Here is a 20,380-nt window from a genome sequence, read left to right on the forward strand (position 1 = left end):
GTTTTGAACATATTTTCAGTGTTTCTTAATCGTAAACTGCTTAAAAGATGTTCGATATGGTCTACGAATAGTATATTTGGTATGGATATAGGTACTTTGTTGGAGAAGCACATAGTTTTCTCTTTGCTACACTCAATTGTGGTATTTTTGTTGGAAGCTGGATACGGACTGCACTTAAACTGACTTTTTCATAGCTATTTTTCATAGACAGGCTTATTCGTAAAGTCAGTTCCTTCTGGTTAAACGTACAGATGTAAGCAGTGATTCCTTATCTGCATTTCGCAATCCCTCTATGATATTACTTACTCTGCAACCTGTACCATCTGCATGATCTTTACTCTATTCTCAATGCGTATAGGGGCAAATATTAGAAGACTATTCCAATGCAAGAAAGGAAATATGTTGGTGTTAAGAAGATGAAAGTTAGAAATCTACCTGTTTTGTCTTCATTCTCAACACAAACATCTTTCTTTTTCTTACTTTGTGATAGCCTCTAAACACATCTCACCCTCTCTTTCATGTGTGTGTGTGTGTGTGTGTGTGTGTGTGTGTGTGTGTGTGTGTGTGTGGATTATACGTTTTTAAACAAATATATACTCATAATGTATATATTTAACAAAGTTATTCAAAATTGGATCTACATTTTCAGAGCATTTATAACTTTCTGAAACATTCCAAAGTCACAGAAATACTCAATTCACATTTATATTGTTTTATTGCTGTGTATTACACGTGTTTCATTAGATGGCAAATCATTAGACTAACTTTAGTACCTCAGCAAAAATTATGCATTCTTTTCCTTTGATTAAAAAAGTAATAACCTATCTTTTTTAATCCCAAGAAAAAAAAAACTGTATTTTTTGCTGAGAAAGTCTGATGATTCAATTGGTATATTAATACTACTCAATGAAACACGTGTAAGACGTAGCAATAAAACAATTTGAATGTGAATGAAGTGAATACTTCTCTGACTTTGCAATGTTTTATAAAGTTTTATAAAGTTTTAAACGGTAAAGAGTAACCTCTTCTAACACATTTCACAGAATTTTTTGCGGCCTATTCGGCTCTTCAATCTTGATTGAAACTAAAAACTTACACCGAATCACTCTAATTTTCAAGCACCATAAAATCTAGGAGTGCCACTGGTCAAAAGAGGGACAGAGAGGGGATAAGAAAAATAAGAGTGAAGAGTATGTTGAGATAGGGAGGAGAGTAATATGAAAAATATTTGGTGGGGTGGGTAAGAAAATAAAAGCAAACGAAAATTCAACGCTTGCTTGATGTTGGATACGTAGAAATGATTAGAAAGACATTAGTAGGTAAACGGTTTTCAAGTGAAAAAAGAAACAGAAGATGAAAGAAAACGCAAATTTGGCGGTTTAGAAATTCAATAAGATTTAAAAGGCGGAGAAGATGCAAATCAAATAGAAATGAATAATACAAATAAAAGTAAGGAATAATTTCAGTATGTGAATAAAAGGTATGCATCAGCCTTTAAAATGCTTTCTAGGAGAATTTCTATATTAAAAAAAAGCATTTGCAAAGAAAAGTTTCAAAACGATCCTTAAAACATACACAGGAAGTGGGGAATGGGGTAGTGAAAATGAAGGGAAGGAAGGGACAAGAAAAAGAAAAGTACGGTTGCAGAAATGAAGATATTAACGCTATTTTAAAACTAATTTCATGCAATGTTGCAGTTCTAGGCTTATCGAAGATACGGCTAAGAGCTAATGGTTAAATTTCCGTTGTGCACGGAAAACACACACACTAGTTATTTTACACCTGTGTCACAAGAAAAGAAATGTGTTTTTATATGCATCGCATTTTTTTTCAGGTAATTTAAACTTGCGCTTTTATGCCCGTATTTAAAGACGAGCCCATTTTTCTGGCACAAAAAATGATTCTTTGTCCCTGAATTTATGATTTCGATTTTTTTCTTTTAGACAGAGGTTGCACCTGCCTTTAAAGTTCTCTAGTTGTGTGATTTTTTTTTTTTTTTTTTTTTTTTTTTTTTGCAGTAATTCATGGCGTAACTTTTCTGCTTTTTAAATCCAAAAAAACTTTGGAGAGGGCAATTTGGTATTTTAATTATTGGTGGCAAAAATTCGGTTGTATATGGAGTACCTTTGTTTTTGATTTTGCATACTCCCAAAATATACTTTCTTGCCCGCTTAGAGAAACATTAGCTTAATACTGGAGGCTGTTAGCGTTGCGTTTGTCATTGAGCGAATATACGTCACGTTTCTTACAATTATAGGCAGTTTTGTTTGTGTTAGTTTCTATCTTAAGTGATTATTGTATAGTTTTATTTTTTTGGTGGTCTAATTATGCTCCTAGGTTTCCCGTGCATTTTTTTTTTTACACAGTGATCATCACTTATCAAGGCCCGGAAGCCACTCAGGGATAAGGGCTATTGCAAGTACATTTCGTTAGTGTGGAGATTTGATGAAGTGTTTAATTAAGGGGGCGGTTCATTAGGAATTTGTTAACATTGGACTTGAAGACATCCAAGTTGTAGTCCGGAGGGAAGCAGGCAAACGGAACAGAGTTCCACAGGCGTGCAGTTCTAAGAAAGAAGCTTTGTTCATGGAATCCGCGTTTTGATTTAGGCACAGTTATAGAGTGGGGGAAATTTTTCACAGTGGATTCAGCTAGACGGGTATTTTTCGTGAAAGATTGGCGAGGGGGGACCAGAGATTGGAGTTCAGACGAGCACCTGCCATGAAAATAACGATAAAACAAGGATAGGCTCGCAACGTCTCTTCTGTGGAAGAGTGGTTGCAGGGTAGAGAAAAGGGCATCCCCCACTAAGCCACGAAGTCTATTTTGTACTCTGTCAAGGCATGATAGACTGTTTTTGGCCGCTCCTGCCCAGATATGGCAACAGTATTCCATCCTTGGACGTACTTGGTTTTTATATAGATAGAGAATTGCATCGGTAGTGAGATATCTTCTGGAGCGGTAGAAGGATCCCACCATCTTTCCAACGACCTTGGCAACAGACTTGATGTACGTGTTCCATTTCAGATCAGGAGTAAAGGTCAAACCCAGAAGCTTGTCAAAACACGGGGCCTCACCCAGACGCGAGCCATCCATCACAATTGATGCCAGCTGGGGATCAGAGCGTTGATGATGCATAAATAACTCATTTTCATCGGCTTCTATTATAAATTATATGATGAGGGTTATCTCTATTAAAGTGCTTACCTATTGGTTTAAAAAAAAAAATTTTACAAGATTAATATTGGGTGATTGGGAGAATGGTGGATTAAACCATGTCACTCACTTTTCTTCTTTGCTTTTCTCGGTGCTTTATCGAAAGTTTAATTGTTCAATAAACACTCTATTGCCTTCATCGTTCAAACACTACCGTGTTTGAATATATAGTTAAGTGTCAGTCTTAGTCATTTAGAACTTTTTTTAAAGTTTCACCGCTCACTTATTTTTCGATCAAATTTCAAACAATTATTACAATTTATAGATAATCTTCCCAGCTATATTGTGAAAAAAGAATTTCAATTTTTGCTCAGTAACACAAAAGTTGTGATGAATTTACTGGTATTCAAAATCGTAAAAAAAACGTAAGGATGTGAGCGACGTTTTTATGACTGGTTTCCATAGCAACCACGTCGCTTCAGCGGCTAGTATTGCTACAGATTCACCACTCTCGCGAAAGGAGAAATAACAAGTGAAACAGAGAGAATGAAAGCATACAAGTGCCGTACGTTGTTATTACATATGTGTATGTTATGTCTATGGGGGCAAAAAAAAAATAAGACTGAAATTAAACAAAGAACAAGTGAATTTATTGGAAGCCTGGAAAAATCGTGGATTACAATAGAAAAATGCAAGCATGAAAAGTAATATGATTAAGCTTAAGCATGGAAAAGTAGAGGACTAGTTGTTAAAACTGGAAAGCAAAGAGGCAAGATATTCTAGTAAAAAATATAATAAATTTATAACTTAAAATATTGCAGTATTAATTTTTTTAAAATTCAATTTAACATTATATAATCAATTCTAAATGCTGCAATATACTAAGTTATAATTTTATTATATTTTTTATTAGAATATATTGTGATTTTCTTTTCCATGTTTAAGCTTAACCATATTACTTTTCATGCTCTCATTTTTCTATTGTAAATAAAAATGATTTCTTTCGAACAGTGGCTAAACCAGCACCCATCCCAAACCAGGGAATTGTTATTGAGCCCTATAGTCGGATAGTTCATACATATTTTTTTTAAGATATTATAATACACACCAATATTTTCACGAGCATTTTAAAAAGAAATTGAAGATGAATATTATAGTCCCAAATTAATCTAATCAAACTTATTATAGGCAGCTTTTTTTGATTCACCTATAATACCAAATTGCAATGGTTTTGCTTGTCTATATAATAATTGAAAGAGTATTTGTTTATGTATGCTGATATGCGAGTATCAAACACTGTCGTGTATGTATTTTCTACCTCAAGATGTATAAGGTAATATTTTTTTTTGCATTACATTTTCACTCCAAACAAGGCACATTGCCACTTTGATGTAGGGGGCTACTATCAGGAGCATAAACTACATAGGGTACTATGTAGGGAGTTGGGCAGCAAGATGTCTGTTCAAATTACACTTGAACTTCTGCATGTCAGTACAGTTGGAGAAGCAGGGGCCCAGAAGGGAGTTCAAAAGTCTAGCAGTTCTGGAGAAGGAACTACTAGAGTAGAAAGCTCTCTTACATCTAGGAATCTCTACTGTGTAGGGGTGAGATTTAGCTGCTAGTCCGGTTTGTCGGAGGTATTTACGTTGAGGGGCTACAAGTGATTGCAGTTCGTCAGAGCATTCATCATTAAAATACTTGTAGAATAGACAGAGGTATGCAGTATTTCGTCGATGGGACAGAGGCTGAAGCTTAGATGACAGTTCATTGTCATGGTGAGTGGAACGTACGTTGTTCAAATTGCCGTTTGTCGTGTGTTGTGGTGAAAATGTGTTGATATAGGCGTAGATTACTGATAATGTGTGTTCTTTGTTTGTATATTGTGTTAGGGCTGACTCCCACAGTTTATTTTATTGCTTTTGCTGAAGATTTTTCTAACTCTTCTCATTAACGGAAGAATAGTTTTCTTCTGTGTATTTTATTTTAATTTGCAGCCGGTTTTATACCCAAATATGCAAATTCATTTTTATTTTATTAGTATTTTTTTATCTTGTTCTTCCAAATCGATTAAACACGAATGAAATGTATTCCCGACACTCCCCGACAATTAATAGAAACAATTAGCATGGAGAAATCATTGTAATTCATGCTGGATATTAAAATGATAGTCTAGCCTATCGATTGAGATCTGCAGCTGTAGCCAGTGCAGTGCAAACTACAAATGAAAATTTTAATGCAAAACGTGGTAAATCCAATTTGTTTTAATAGAAACGATAAACAATAAAAGAACGAGTATATTAAATACGGACTCCGATTACAAGCTTGTTTTAATTGAAAGCGAAGAGAAATTATGTAAAACATGATTTTAGGATGTTATCGAATTGTTGAAATGCAATACTTTTGTGATTAAATGAGTTAATTTGTGACAAACCTGTTCTGTCGGCAGCCTGTAAGATCTCGTGCAGACAATAAGTAAAGAAAAAAATAATAAAAAGAAAAAAGACCGTCTTTTTATATGCGTGCTTGATATCCAAATGAAACGCTTCCGGTTGGATATAAAAGAAGGGACTGATTTTTTCAAAAGATTTGGATTTGGGACTTGACTATTGAAGTGGCGAGTTGTGTCAGCAGTGCGTCGTGTGTTGCAAGCGGATTTTAGACTTGACTATTGAAGAGGCGAGTTATGTCAGCTGTGCATCGTATTTTGCAGTTGAAGGCTTCTTGATAGAAGAACGTAGAATGCTGGAAGTGTGGCATCGGTGTCTCTTGATCTTTTTTAACCACACTTTTTGTAGTGATAGTTTCGTAATTTTCAAAATGGCGTTTATCACTTTCTACATTGGAATTCATCAAATATAAGACATCTTTATGCCGAACACAGTGTTACGGCTGAGGTGGTTCTAACTAAAGCCTTTTGATCATTGACAGATCATAACTAACGCTCACTCTAATCTTGTAATCGAAGGATCTTTCCACCTGTAGTTTATGATAATACTAGTGCGTATACTCAGGTCTCGTTGGGTTACAACTATTGCCATCATTTGTTCCACTTTCATTATATCCGAAAATCCATAAACGCTGATACATGAATTAAGAAATCAATAAATCTCTACTTCTACATTATTCTTGTGGATAATATAGAAGTAAAGAGACTATTTTGCTATCTGATTTACACACGCGCTTATGGGGTGTAAATTAGTTGAAAAAATATAGGCACTTGTTCTCTAAATGCTCAAAGACATTAAAACCTAATAGGGGTAGGTTGGATCAACATAAAGTAAAGACAAGACAACTACATAGATAGCCAAGTGAGAAATGGGTAACGTTCCAATTACAAATTACAGCTGATTTAAAGAATTAAAGCGAATTTGTTTTCAAATATAGCTTAATCCCAGAACTAATGAATATTTCAACGTGTATTTTGTGCCACGAAAACATAGGTTTTTCTTATATATTTTCATGCCACGTTAGGAAACAAACGGTAATTGACTCAGGTTTAGTATAAAAAAATTAATTGAATTGATTGAAGCTAAAATACTTACTGAAGTGGTTCAGGCCTGTATGTCAGATTGGACCATTCCAATTTATTATTTCATATTCGCTCCAGCGTCTTTAATTCGATCAATCATTGGATCGGTCCAATTATATCTAAAATCAATGTTCTTCGCTATCGCGAATCAAATTATTGGAAACTGGATAGTCAGGTGGTTCTTGAGTAGGCGCCTCTAATTCAATGCATATCAGCTGCAATTATTTTCTTTTTACTTGTGCGAGTCGAATTTCATTATGCTAAGAAAGGAAACAATAGATAAGAGGAAAGTTGTACTTAATATATGGCTTTCACACACGCACCTACACACACACATGCGCGCACACGCACACATACACACTGGTGTAAGTTTCGAATCCCTCATCGCCAATGCTGTAACCTTGCATATTGATAATAATCTTGACAAACACAGTGGTATAATTAACAAAAGTGTATTAGCAAATGTATATTACAAAAATACATGTCATGACTCTGAGGGCCATAACTGCAACGAATAATGGTGCTTCTATATAATAATAATAATAATAATAATAATAATAATAATAATAATAATAATAATAATAATAATATATTGAATTTCAAGTAAAAAAAATGGTACCTACGTAATAAGGTAGAAAAAAATTATTTATGAAAAACGGTTCTTATAAGGTTAATAACAGTTCGATAAAGTTACTTGCTTGATTGGACATATTGGGTCACGTGGCGTAAACAAAAAAGGAAGTGACTCAATTGAAACAATTTTTAGTAGGCAGCATTTATTCAGAAAACAAGATAATCATAATATAATTTGTGAATTTTTTTTAAAATAATTTTTTAAACTGTTTTCAAAACGTATGTCAATTTCGGAAAGTATTTTCGATAAGATTTCCGAGAAATTTAAAAACTTAATCCCCCCCCCCTGTTAACTCTCCGATTCAAATCGATAGATTTTGAAACTAAATCGCTAGATTTTAGAAATATATTTTTTCATGAATAATTAATTTTTTACCTTATCGTTTTTCGTAATTTTTGGATATGTTACTATTTGAGACCTAACAATTACGTAGGGACCATTTGTTTTACTTAAATTTCAATTTTTTTTTTTCGTTATTATAATATAGAAGTCCCCGAATCGTGCTCAATAACTTGTTGATAATAAAATTATATTTATAGTCTCTGGGTAAGTTCATTATTGTTGAAAGGAGTAGATCAGCTTACCTCATAACAAACATATATAGAGAGAATTTGAATGTCTACTATACTCTCTGTTCGAGTATCCATGGTCCCTCTGTACATTAGTTTGTTAGGACAACCTGGCATACGATACTTCTCCCTACAGGTAAACATAATATTCGAAAACCAAATAAAATCACCTTGGAATAGCTATACATTGGCTCATACGAACAAACAATCTACTTACTCCAAATAATACTGCCTTTTATAATGGCACTGCACTGGATACTCTACCAGACTAGATAAAGCTTTGTTCTGGAGTCCGGTATAACCAAGAGACAATAAGGAAGTAGTATTGTAACATAGTAAACTGATCGATTGAGGAGAGGAAAATCAATGTTCATTTCTTTATCTCTCAAACGTCGATCAAGTAAAGGCAAAATTCTATGTATCTTATAGAGGGGATCTTGATTTAAATATATATATATATATATATATATATATATATATATATATATATATATATATATGAGCAAACAGTTAATAAAACATGTTAAAAACACTTTGAAATAAGTTAAAAACATATTTAATCTGAAAAGGAAACACTAGATAAGTGGATAGTCCTTAATCCGCGGAGTTTTGAAGAAATACTTTCCTTCTCATCAGAGGGTAGGAATTAGCAAAATGCAGGATCGGATTTTGCATGCAAAAGTATTTGATGAAACAACAAGTGAGTCAAAGATCTTACTTGATAACAAAAAAAGTGAAGCAGAGGGAATATGGTGAAGAAAAAGGTGATTACACATGAATGGATAGTCTGGTGGAAGATCAATAATCCAGTGACGGTAAAATCCAAATATATAACTTCAAGAAAGTTAATTGAATTTCCATTTGCACAAGTAAAATCCAAGGAAATCCCGTAATTGGAAGGAGATGGTCCATAACAATCCAAAGGCCGAAATCCATGGAATAATTCACAAAAATATGTACAAGGAAAAAAGGAAAAAATTCCAATAATATTAATAAAAGAAAAATAAGATATGCTTTTCACTCTACTGCCGAAACATAAATAAGAAAGATCAGGAAAGAAAAAGAGGAGAAAAAAATTTATTTCATTTTATATATACATATATATATATATATATATATATATATATATATATATATATATATATATATAATATATATATATATATATATATAATATATATATATATATATATATATAATATAATATATATATATATATAATATAATATATATATATATATAATATAATATATATATAATATATATATATATATATAATATATAATATATATATATATATAATATATATAATATAATATATATATATATATAAATATATATATAATATATGGTTAAGTATGTAATGGAAAATATATTCGCCATCTTTATTAGGGTTCTACGGACAAATTTATCTTTAGTTGACCTTTGACAACTAAATATTTTCGTTTACTAGCCAAATAGAAAAATCACCAGCCAAACTCATATGAATTTTAGAATATGACATCTTCGTTCTATGACGATTACATACACCATAAAGATTTTTTTGTATTTTTTAATAAGTGTAATTCTAAATATTCACCAAATACTTGAAAGTATAAACATTCGAATTTCCTCAGATGTTTTATAAAAGAAAAATGTATATTGTTTTGTTAAACCTTTTATTCTTTAGATAATTGGACTTTGCTCGTTTTATTAAAAAAAAAGTTTAAAAGATATTTTTCACTCAGTAGTGAGCTTTGCAAGAGTGTCAGGGAAAGAAATACAATCGCCAAAACATAAGTGTCGCATTATTTCCAGTCGCCATTTTGAAAAAACGACTGTTTCACTCGCAATATAGAGCCCTGTTTATACACAATAAGAAATATGCTAAGTAAGAACGATAATATATTTTCATTACTTTTTAGTGAAAAAAATGTATGTTTATAATATTTTTACTGTTATTTCATCCAAAGCATAGTGTCACTTTGATCTGGGGGGAAAATATTAAATACTATGTATGGAGTTGAACAGCGAGATGTCTGTCCATATTACACTTTAATTTCTGCATGTTAATATAATCAATGAAGCAATGACCTAGGAGAAATATTGAGTTATTGTTCTTTCTTAGCTAGCGTCTTTCTCGACTTGTTCGGGTGGTTACTGTAGTTTCTCGACCTAATTTTCATTATGTAGAGTTAGGTGATGTATATATAAAAAAGACCCTAACCATACAAAAGAAAAGCTGGTTTTCAGATGGTAAATTACTTCGGCTATCTCCTAGACTGCCTTTGGATTCTCCATCAAAGTATTGAAATCCGCAGAATATCCATTTATTAAAATCTTCCCCCTCCCCAAATTACCTTTATTCTTGTTTTTAAAGTTAAAATTGTCCTTGAAAAAGAAATAAACATTTATTCGAGAGTAGTTGAGGAAACAAACTTATATGTAAATTAACATTCAATTTTTTTAGTTTGTTTCTTTATTTATTTGATTTATTCATTTTAAAATTTATTTTATTGATTTATTCTATTATTTATTTTATTATCTTATTATTATTTCATTATTTTTCGTATTATTTATTATTATTATTTATTATTTATTTTATGTATTTCTTTTAATTTATTATTGTTTTATTTTTATTGCTATTATCTATTATGTTTATTATATATTTTGTGCATTATCTATTTATTTTATGCGTTTTATTTTATTATCATTTATTTATTTTATTTCATTATCATTATTTCATTGTTTATTTTATTATCATTATGATTTTATTTATTTATATTATTATTTTATTTTTAATAAATATGAATGAATCTTCTTTAAAGTAAAATTATGTTCTTTCGTTTTGCTTTTCAGTTCACTCCTTGCCATGAGAAGATTGCTGGGTCGATCAAAACTGAAGTTAACTATTTTGCTGTTTCTCATCACAATCTCACTGATCCTCGGTCGCCTCACAATCTCTGGTTTCTCTTCTTACCACAGTTTTCTAGGACGACAAAGGCATGATGGCCGGCTACCCAATATTAAACTATTTGACATTCCATACGACACAATTAGACGAGACCAACCAAGGAGCTATGGCGCCGATAAGCTTTCTAATGGTGAAACGAACGCGATCAACGTCGCTCTCGCAGAATCCCACGTTAGCAACAGAGAACGAACTAGCGAAAATATCAACAAGAATATCGAAACGAGCTCAAAAAAAAATATACAAAATGGCGAGATCCGTTCGGACGATACAGTCACTTTGGTTAAGAAGCGAAATAGGTTAAAAGATGAGCGTTCTAGTCGTGTAAATACTACGTTTCAAAATGGAGAAAAATCCAAAGTGTCTGAGAAGAAAGTAAACAAATTACGAACAAATAATAATAATTCTACTAATAATAGTGAAGCCATGCATCTTCGTGACGACGTCATCGGCCATACGAATATTACTTCCGGCTTCCGTTTTCCTGTGAATAGCAGCCATGTTCTGCAAACTGAAATTGATAATCTCAACACAACTACAGACGCAATAATGAAAAATAAATCGTCTAGCCTTTTAGGATACAAAGATCGTATCGATGAACGCAACACTGAGAGGGTTAGCTCGCTGCCCTTACCGTTAACAACGCCGAGATTGCTAAATCCTCATTCGTTCCAATTCATAATGGATGCCAACGACCTATGTTCGCGTAGAGATCCTCCTTTCCTCCTCGTACTTGTTATGAGCATACACGACCACATGGACGTCCGAAACGCCATCCGTCAAACGTGGGGTGCCGTGACGAAGGGAGGTTCCTGGCCAGGGCGAACAGTAGAAGAATCTGTGAAACTTGCTTTCTTACTCGGTCTCCATCAATTTCCCGAGCGGGAAAGCATCTTGATAACGGAAAACGAGAAGCACGGGGACATAATACAAGAGAATTTCGTTGATTCCTACTACAATTTATCCATCAAGATGGTGATGGGATTGAAATGGGCGAGCCAGTATTGTCCTGGGGTCCAGTTCATTTTAAAAGCGGATGAAGATACGTTCGTTAACCTTCCAATGCTTGTGGACATTCTTCGCCAACCGGAGACACCAAAGGATACAATAATTGGCAGGATCATGCCAGAATCAAAAGTTTATCGCGTAGGCAAATGGAGTGTCGACAAGAAAGTCTACGCCGGAAAGGTCTACCCACCTTATGCTGCAGGTATGAATGTTTTCTTTTCTTCGCGTAAACAGATTCCACGAAACGTAGAATCCAAATGTAAATCCACTGATGTTTTTATGTCCGGGCAGATAAGCAAAATACACGTCCGAATAGTTTTATATAAAAACGGAAACTGACTAAAAGTGAAACTAAAACACAAAACCAGCACACTAATGAAAGTGTTGTGTAATTATTAAAACTATTTTATTCAAAACAATATTTTATTTTATTAAAATAGTATTATGTTTACTATTCGAAATTTAAGTCTTTAATTAAAGGATTCAATTTTCCGTTTTGTTTTTGTTTTTTCTTGAAATATTTCGTAAAAGTATATCAGTATGTTGTCAATGTAGTAGAACGGTTTGTGTAGTTTTAACGACCTAAATTCGTCTTTCAAATTGGTACTGCTTGAATACATTAGCGCCATATTTTCTAACCTACTTTTTTCGAAATATTTTTATACCCCAGTTAAAAACTTAAATTTCGAATAATAATTACAAATTGCAGAAATTGATTAGTGTGGTGATTTCTTATTTCGTTTCACTTTCAATCAGTTTCCGTTTTTACATAAAACTATTCGGCCGTTCATTTTGTTTCTATGCCCTGACATTTTAACATTACCGTATTCTCAGTCTTACAATGACAAGTCAATAAATCTGACCTAGTCCATTCAACACTCGTTCCATGTGCGGGAACACCACAGAAACAGAGGTTTTAACCCCGGGCATGGCCCTTCGTACGCGGTACTGCCTGAAAAATAATACTCTCTTCGCATCTGGTCTGATTGTTATTACCTACTGTTTAAACATCCTCCCATATGACGACTTTAATCTAATTTCTGTGGAGGACTGTTGAGACTTTATTAGATACTTGTTCAGCTTACGGACTGTCTGATATAAGTTTTATTTAGAAAGCCGTTTTTAACATGGGAAGAGGCTTTTTTAATTATCCTGTACTGTCACGTAACAATTTAATAAAAAAAAAGATACCGTCAAAATTGAATTTAACTTGAATTCTAGCCAAACAAAAATAAAAAATAGTACGGTTTGTAAACTGCACAAGTACTCTTTATTTAACCGTCTTTATCAAAGTTGTTCATTTGAAACAACAATACATTTTAATTCTTGCCAATACATTTGTGACTCTAAGTGTCCTCATTATTAGTTGTATAAGAATTATAGGTAATAATAGTATCATTTAATCCCTCAGAGACATGCTCAGTATCCTATGTATTTTTCCTATAAAATTTTAGTATTTTTATAGGATCATTGCAATCTCCTTTTTTTTTCCTACATATTTTGGTCGGGCTTGGTGTTGGGGTTAATGAAAAATATACCATCCTGGCGTAATATTACGTGACAACCCGACGATGTATTTACGATCATTTTCAATGCCAAAATTGTTGCAAAAAAACATAAAATAAAATTTTTAAAAATCCGATTAGAGACTAGAGTTATTTTTTTGTCAGAATTTGGTGCATTTTTGCATAATAGAAATGGAGTACATTAACGTGATTTCTGTTCTTACTAACCTGAAATGCCTGATATCTCCAATATCATTCATACTAAATTTTCGGTACTTGTACAGTTTAATCAAGACATTAAAAAAATGAAAATATCGAAAACAAAGGTTATATTGTACGTATCCATCTTGAACTCTGAAAACAATTTCACTTAATTTGATTGAGTAGTTTTTTTGTTTGTTTGTTTGTTTGTTTGTTTGTTTTGCTTTTGTTTTTTGTTTTTTACAGCGGAAAAACACGTTTTTATGACAGCACGTTGAAGGTAGACATGTTGGAATTTTATTAATTTTTGTTTGGATTTTTAGAAACGCAACGGGGAGATAACTCGATTTAAAGCACCGACACCCCCTCCCCATCTTTAATACTAGCTTTTCTTGTAAAAATCGAACCTTTTGCTCGGTATCATAATAACTTGTTTTTTCGCTGTAATAAAAAACTACTTGATGAAATTAAGTGAATTTTTTTCCGGGGAACTTCATTCCATAACGGATACGTACAATTTAAACTTTTTTTCGATATTTTCATTTTTTTTTTTTTTAATGTCTTGATTAAACTGTAAAAGTACCGAATTTTCTATAATTCTGTAGATTTTTTATATGCCATAGGCGCAGGGTGTTGATACTGTTAATACTAAAACACTTTTATGCTCTAAAGCAGGGGTTCTCAACCGGGATCCACATGGACCCTAGGGGTCCATGGAATATTTCTGGGGTCCACAGGCAAAACATAACAAAACTTATTATAATTATTATAGTTGTTGTAGAATACTTTATTTGAATTGAATTAGTTTTCATTTAAAAATAAAGCTAAATTATATAATATTTCTTTGATTATTAAAACCTCAAAATTTATATGAGTGAAAAATAGAAGATTGTCTTATGACCAACAGTTATGAAGGGGTCAACCAAGATAAAAAGAAGGGAAAAGGGGTCCATGAGTAAAAAAAAAAAAGTTGAGAACCATTGCTCTAAAGTAATATTGGGCATAATTGCATCAAATTGAACATAAAATACCCTTGATTGGCTTTTAATCAAGTTGCAAGGTGTTTTTTTTGGGGGGGGGCTACTACACAGCGAGACATGGTGGAGTATGCAAGTACCTCCACTGGACCATCTGTAAAAAATTAAACATCCTATGTAGCAGCAAATCCTACAAACATCAACCTGAAAGAATAGTTAGAAATTACTTATATATCATACATTACGACCATGTAATCCCTACAACCACCTACCTTGAAATGCTGATGTAAAACCTGACATAGTTATATGGAATAAGTCAGAGAGAGTTGCAACCTGTGTTGAGGCACGGCCACCGAGAGTAAAAAGAAGGCCTGTTAACTGAAAAATGTCTGCAGGCAATGTAGGTAAGATTTGTCAGGCTGTCAGTACTATATGAGGGCCATTTGAAAAAGAGTAATAAAACATTTTTTAAAAGAAAAAGGAACACAGTTCGATTACTACTTAAACTGAACTTTATTCAATATAAAATATAAACATTATCTATATAAAATTAAGTAATTTTAAAGCAATATACAATTTAATACTGATAAAACTGAATTATGAATTGAGGAAACAAACAATTAAAGAAACATTAAATAAATATTTTTGGGCCTTCGGAACAAGATCGGTGTAGTATCTGTTTTGATGCTACACTTTACCTTTTCTGTCTTCGGTCGGTGGAGGAGAAATCTTTCATGACTGAGATTATTTTTGTTCCTATCCAGAGTGCCCGTTATTGGGAAGCTGGATTTTCTCCATAAGATTATATGTTGAAATATTTAAATAACTATTACTTTAAATACAGAAATTATATTTAAAGTTTTGGTTTTCTGTTCTATGTCCATTTTTTTCATCAAAATGTGTAGCGTATTAGTTGTCTCACAAGCCATCATGAGTGATTGCTCACTGGCAGTAACCTGTGGTGTTCCCTGGAGACCAATTGACAAGTCTCCCAAGATTTCCAGTGTTCTCCACCTTTTGACCACTTGTGTAGATGATTGCATGTTATCGCAACAGCCGTTGTCACTGATTTCTCGTTGGCATCGGCCATTGGTGTTTCCTGGGGTTTGAGTGACAAAATGCCTCTTCAAGGTACCAGATTTGAACTTCACAGTGGAGATTTGGTCAGTACTCTCTCACCTAGGTCTTTCTATCCTCCCTGACCTTTCACAACTAGTTGGTGTGGTGTGGCGCCAGTCGATGTCATCTACACCAGTGTTTTTTTTTAATCATTATTACTATTATTATTATGATAATAATACGGGTGTTTGTGCAGTGTACGCATGTGTATTTTAAATATTATTTTCAAGTTAAATTAAATTTTAGGTTTGTATTACTGTACACATAGATTCGAAAAAGTTGTCAAAAAAACAAATATATCACAAATAAATGTTATCAAAGGCAAGATAAATTACTCTTCTACCTATCTGGGAAGGTTTTTAGTGGTTTTACTCACTTTAAAACATGTAATCGCTTCGAAAATCATACAATGTTTATCAATATTTTTTTAAAAGAAAAATGTCGGCATGTTTGTAACTTATCTTGCTTTTGATAAAATTTATTTGTTATATATTTGTTTTTTGACAACTTTTTCGAATCTATGTGTACAGTAAAACAAACTCGTTATGTAAATTATTTAGTTAAAATGTTATAAAAAACAAAAAATTGAAGTTTTAAATATATTTCAAAGAAATGAATTACGTTCTGTGCTAAAATATTGATAATTCAGCAACCGTATAAAAAAAAAAACACTACCGTGAAAAATGCTTATTTCAAAATATTTGAAAATACTCAGTGAAAAGTTTTATTTATTATTAAAAAAACGGACTGAAAAATATTATATAAAAATTGGGGTTTGTATTACTGTACACATAGATTCGAAAAAGTTGTCAAAAAACAAATATATAACAAATGTTATCAAAGGAAAGATAAGTTACTTTTCTATCTAAATGGATATGTTTTCAGTGTTTTTATTTAATGTAACATGTTTATTCAGCTCGAAAACCATACTGTGTTTACCGATGTATTAGAAAATTCAAAATAGTGCCCGACTCTCTCTTTAACACGGTAAGTTTGGGAAAAGGTGCTCTAAATATAAAACTAGACAAAATACTGTTAGAAAATCGCTCAATATATATTACCGTGACATAGGTTGACATATATTCGGTGTTTTCTTTCATAGTATTTTGTCTAGTTTATTATTTATAACACCTTTTCCCGAACTTACCGTGTTAAAGAGAGAGTCATGCGCCATTTTGAATTTTCCAATACATCGGTAAACAATGTATGTTTTTTGAGCTGAATAAACATGTTAAATTGAATAAAAGCACGAAAAATATATCCAGTTTGGTACAAAAGTAACTTATCTTGCTTTTGATAACATTTATTTGTTTTTAACAACTTTTTCGAATCTATGTGTACAGTAATACAAACCCAAAAATTGTTTGTTTTGCAGTAAAAAAAAAAAAAATAGATAAATAAATAAAATGAAATATTCAACTTTCTCCAATAAAAAAAAGTTCAAACACGAATTCACTTACGATATGTTGATTAAAATTATCCCAAATGTGCTATTATAATAATTATTTTCCGAATGGAGAATTGTTCTTTTTCTTTAAAACATACATGGACAATCGGTAACACATATTGGTAGCCATATTTTTTATGCCTGTTAGCAAGACCACGTGGTTGAATACCGGAAGCTGTCTATACCTACAACTTAATTAGGAAGTGACGTTACGCTGTCATATGCATCGGCCTTCTTTCTCGGTAGCCATGGTTGAGGTGAGTGTCCCTAATGATGGAGGTCTGTACAGAGCTGAAAGGAAGAAACAGACCAAATATCAAGGTCTCGTGTATGATATGAAAAGAAACTAGAATCTTAGAGAGATATCAATCATACCAGTTATTATAGGTGCTACAGGGCTTATGAACAAGAACTTGAAGTCCTACCTAACTGATATTCCTGGTGAACCAAGTGCAAAAGAGATCCAGACAATTGCACTTAAAGGAACAACGAGGATATTAAAAAAAGCTCTCGGTTGGTTTCAGTAAAAAGCCGGGCAATGTTGGCAGTTGGTTTGGCTGCCCCATACCCAGCGTTACGATCCTCAAAGGAAGAAAATTGAAAAACCATCTTGTTGTTAATATTGTTAGAAGAAGGTCGAAATAATACTATTATTCTAATAGCAACACTTAAGGGTATTAATTTATTTCGATATAACTGCACTAAAAAGTTCTTGCGATTCCGGATGTAAATAAAGCATGAAACTTTTTTTTGTTTTTAAAAAAAAAACACCTATTTACTGCGCTTCCATGAGGTTATCGATCGTTAGGATACAAGTTTTTTCTTGTGGGGGGGGATCTTAGGTTAAATGTTGGTACCATTATTGATCCAAATATTTCCGATTATAATTTTAAGAACAAATCAAAAATGGCCGAAGTAGTTTTCGATTTGTAAGCCGCGAAAAAAATAGTGTAAAAGGGCAGACGACACTAAAGCATATGGATGAAAAGGGTTAGGGTTGATGTTAAAATAAAAAAAAATTAATTCCCCCCTCCTAAAAATTCTGTTAAAACCTACACAAATAAAATATATATATTTTTTAAATGTCGATTCACCGATTTGTAGACTATTGGATGAGTGTGGGATAATTGACTCTAATTCTAAGTAAAAATAGCTAACAAAACAAAAGGTGTGAAAAACTATACAATAAATAAATGTTACCAAAGGTAAGCTACGCTTCTACCTACCTGGATAGTTTTTGTGTGTGTGTGTGTGTGTGTGTGTGTGCTTTAACTTACTTTAAAGTGTTTTTTAATTTAAAATAAAAATAGTGTTAAGCCTGTCGCGTTAGAACGAAAAAAATGTTGGTCTCATTAGAGCCATAGTAGAGACTCGATAACCGCTCGAAAATCAAACAATATTGATAGAAACACATTCCATAAATGTAAACAATCATACGAAAATGTAACGTTTTACCAGTATTTTTAATTTTCGATTTTTGGGCTATTATCGAGTGTCTACTAGGCTTCTAATGAGGTCACCATTTTTCGTTTTAACTCGACAGACTTTGCACTACTTTTATTTTTATGCAAAAACAATTAAAATAAGTTAAAAAAAAAAAAACTTATCCAGGTATGTAGAAGCGTAACTTATCTTGCCTTTGGTAACATTTATTTGTTGTATTTTCGACAACACTGTTTTGTTGCCCCCAAAAATATCAGTTTGTATTTCTCACAGTTATTGTATTTTTATGGAAATCGCTTCAGACAAGGCGTGAAGCCACTTTATATAAGCTTAAAAAATACTATTTCAAGGTAAAAAAAAAACTTGCCAACGAAAAGTGTTAGGTAGATTAGATTCTGATCGAAAAAAACTGCAATACTTCCCTCGTTGTCAGAAAAATCACTCCTGGAATATTAGGACTAAATAACAAAATAAGGGAAGCGAAAGTTTTAAGGCAGTCGAAAGTAAACTTAAGATTCACTTTCTACTTTCCTTAAATTATCATTTATCGGCGAGAAACAACACAAAGGATCTTGTCTAATATAAAGATTACGGCCTTCCAATGATGTTTCTAGCCTGATTTTTTTCTATTGTGTAAATGAAAAATATCTGTAAAATCAAAAACTACACAAGGCACACCCACAGCGATCAGCATTGTCTCGAACAAAATATAAGCAGATTTTTTTTAATTGTCACCAGGAACGGAATAAGTCGATATTTGTAACTTTTTAACGCTAATGTAGCAGTTCGCCAACAGTTTTTAAGTTACCAGCTAAAGAGCAAGTTGGTTTGGTTGACTGTTTTAAGGCGTATCAACCCTTGTCAGATTAATGTTGAATCTAGTAAGTTTTGGAAAAAAAATGGTACTCTAGTTCTTTGTATTTTTAAATATTTATTCATGGTGTTTTGTTTGGTTGTTGTGTAGCAGAAAATTGTCTCTGTTTTTTTACTTCGCAGAATATGATTGTGTCTTGGAAAAGAGAAAAAAACAATAACATCGATGTTTGGTGCATTTGGAACACCAAGGGAAAGGAGAGGGGCGACGGGATAGAAAGTTTATATACATTTTTAAAATTTTGTGCTGTTCCTGCTCCGAGCAACGCTGGATAACCATCTCATAAATAAATACTTATAAGTTAATGTTATAAGCAGGATTAACAGGCCGACGCTTCACTTTTCATCTGTTTTCTTATTTATAACTTGTGTCGTGAGATCTTTTGACGTCGACTAATCTTTTTCTTTTTTTTAACTTCTTTGTGTCTACTTTTTCCAGGTAACACATACGTAATCCCCGGCTCGTTGGCCCGCAAACTTTACAAGGCATCCGAACGACACCTGTACATTCATGTGGAAGACGCCTTTATCACGGGTCTATTAGCCCGAGCCATTGGCGCTTCACATTTGGACATGCCTGGCTTCACCTGTCAGGCTGACTCACCGCCACAAACATGTGACTTCGTGCTGGATTTAAAGATCTCTGGTACGAAAGCCAACATGGGCCTCATGAGACATATCTGGTCGCAAATCAAGAAACTGCCAACCTGTGATGAATAAAATGGTTCAAACATATTTGGATTCTTTCCTTGAGTTTTGTTTTTAATTTTTTAAAATTTTGTATTTGTATCTATTGCACAGGATCGACACAGAAATGTAATGTTAATTAAATTGTATGATGGCGCGGATCCTCTATGATTCCTATTCAAGGAATTAACTCGAATGGGTGAACATATAAAAACTAAATTTATAAAATATCTGTCTACTTGGCTTGAGTTAAACGAGAACCGATATTTTTATGTTAATCAC

At 32.7% G+C, this 20,380-nt stretch overlaps 1 protein-coding gene across 2 annotated transcripts in view; it reads left to right on the plus strand.

The window, feature by feature from the left end:
- The window catches only part of LOC145293046 (lactosylceramide 1,3-N-acetyl-beta-D-glucosaminyltransferase A-like), a 228,801-nt gene extending 208,655 nt beyond the window's left edge, over positions 1 to 20,146 (plus strand). For both annotated transcript variants that reach the window (XM_080139355.1, XM_080139356.1), the window contains 2 exons: positions 10,727 to 12,048; positions 19,851 to 20,146. In XM_080139355.1, coding sequence (XP_079995481.1) covers positions 10,740 to 12,048; positions 19,851 to 20,131 — 1,590 coding nt within the window. In that variant the 5' untranslated portion in view covers positions 10,727 to 10,739 and the 3' untranslated portion in view covers positions 20,132 to 20,146. The remainder of the gene's footprint in view (positions 1 to 10,726; positions 12,049 to 19,850) is intronic.
- The last annotated feature ends 234 nt before the right edge of the window (positions 20,147 to 20,380 follow it).

The sequence above is a fragment of the Euprymna scolopes genome, chromosome 14, assembly GCF_053919585.1.
Source record: "Euprymna scolopes isolate OS-2025 chromosome 14, ASM5391958v1, whole genome shotgun sequence".
Taxonomy (NCBI): domain Eukaryota; kingdom Metazoa; phylum Mollusca; class Cephalopoda; order Sepiida; family Sepiolidae; genus Euprymna; species Euprymna scolopes.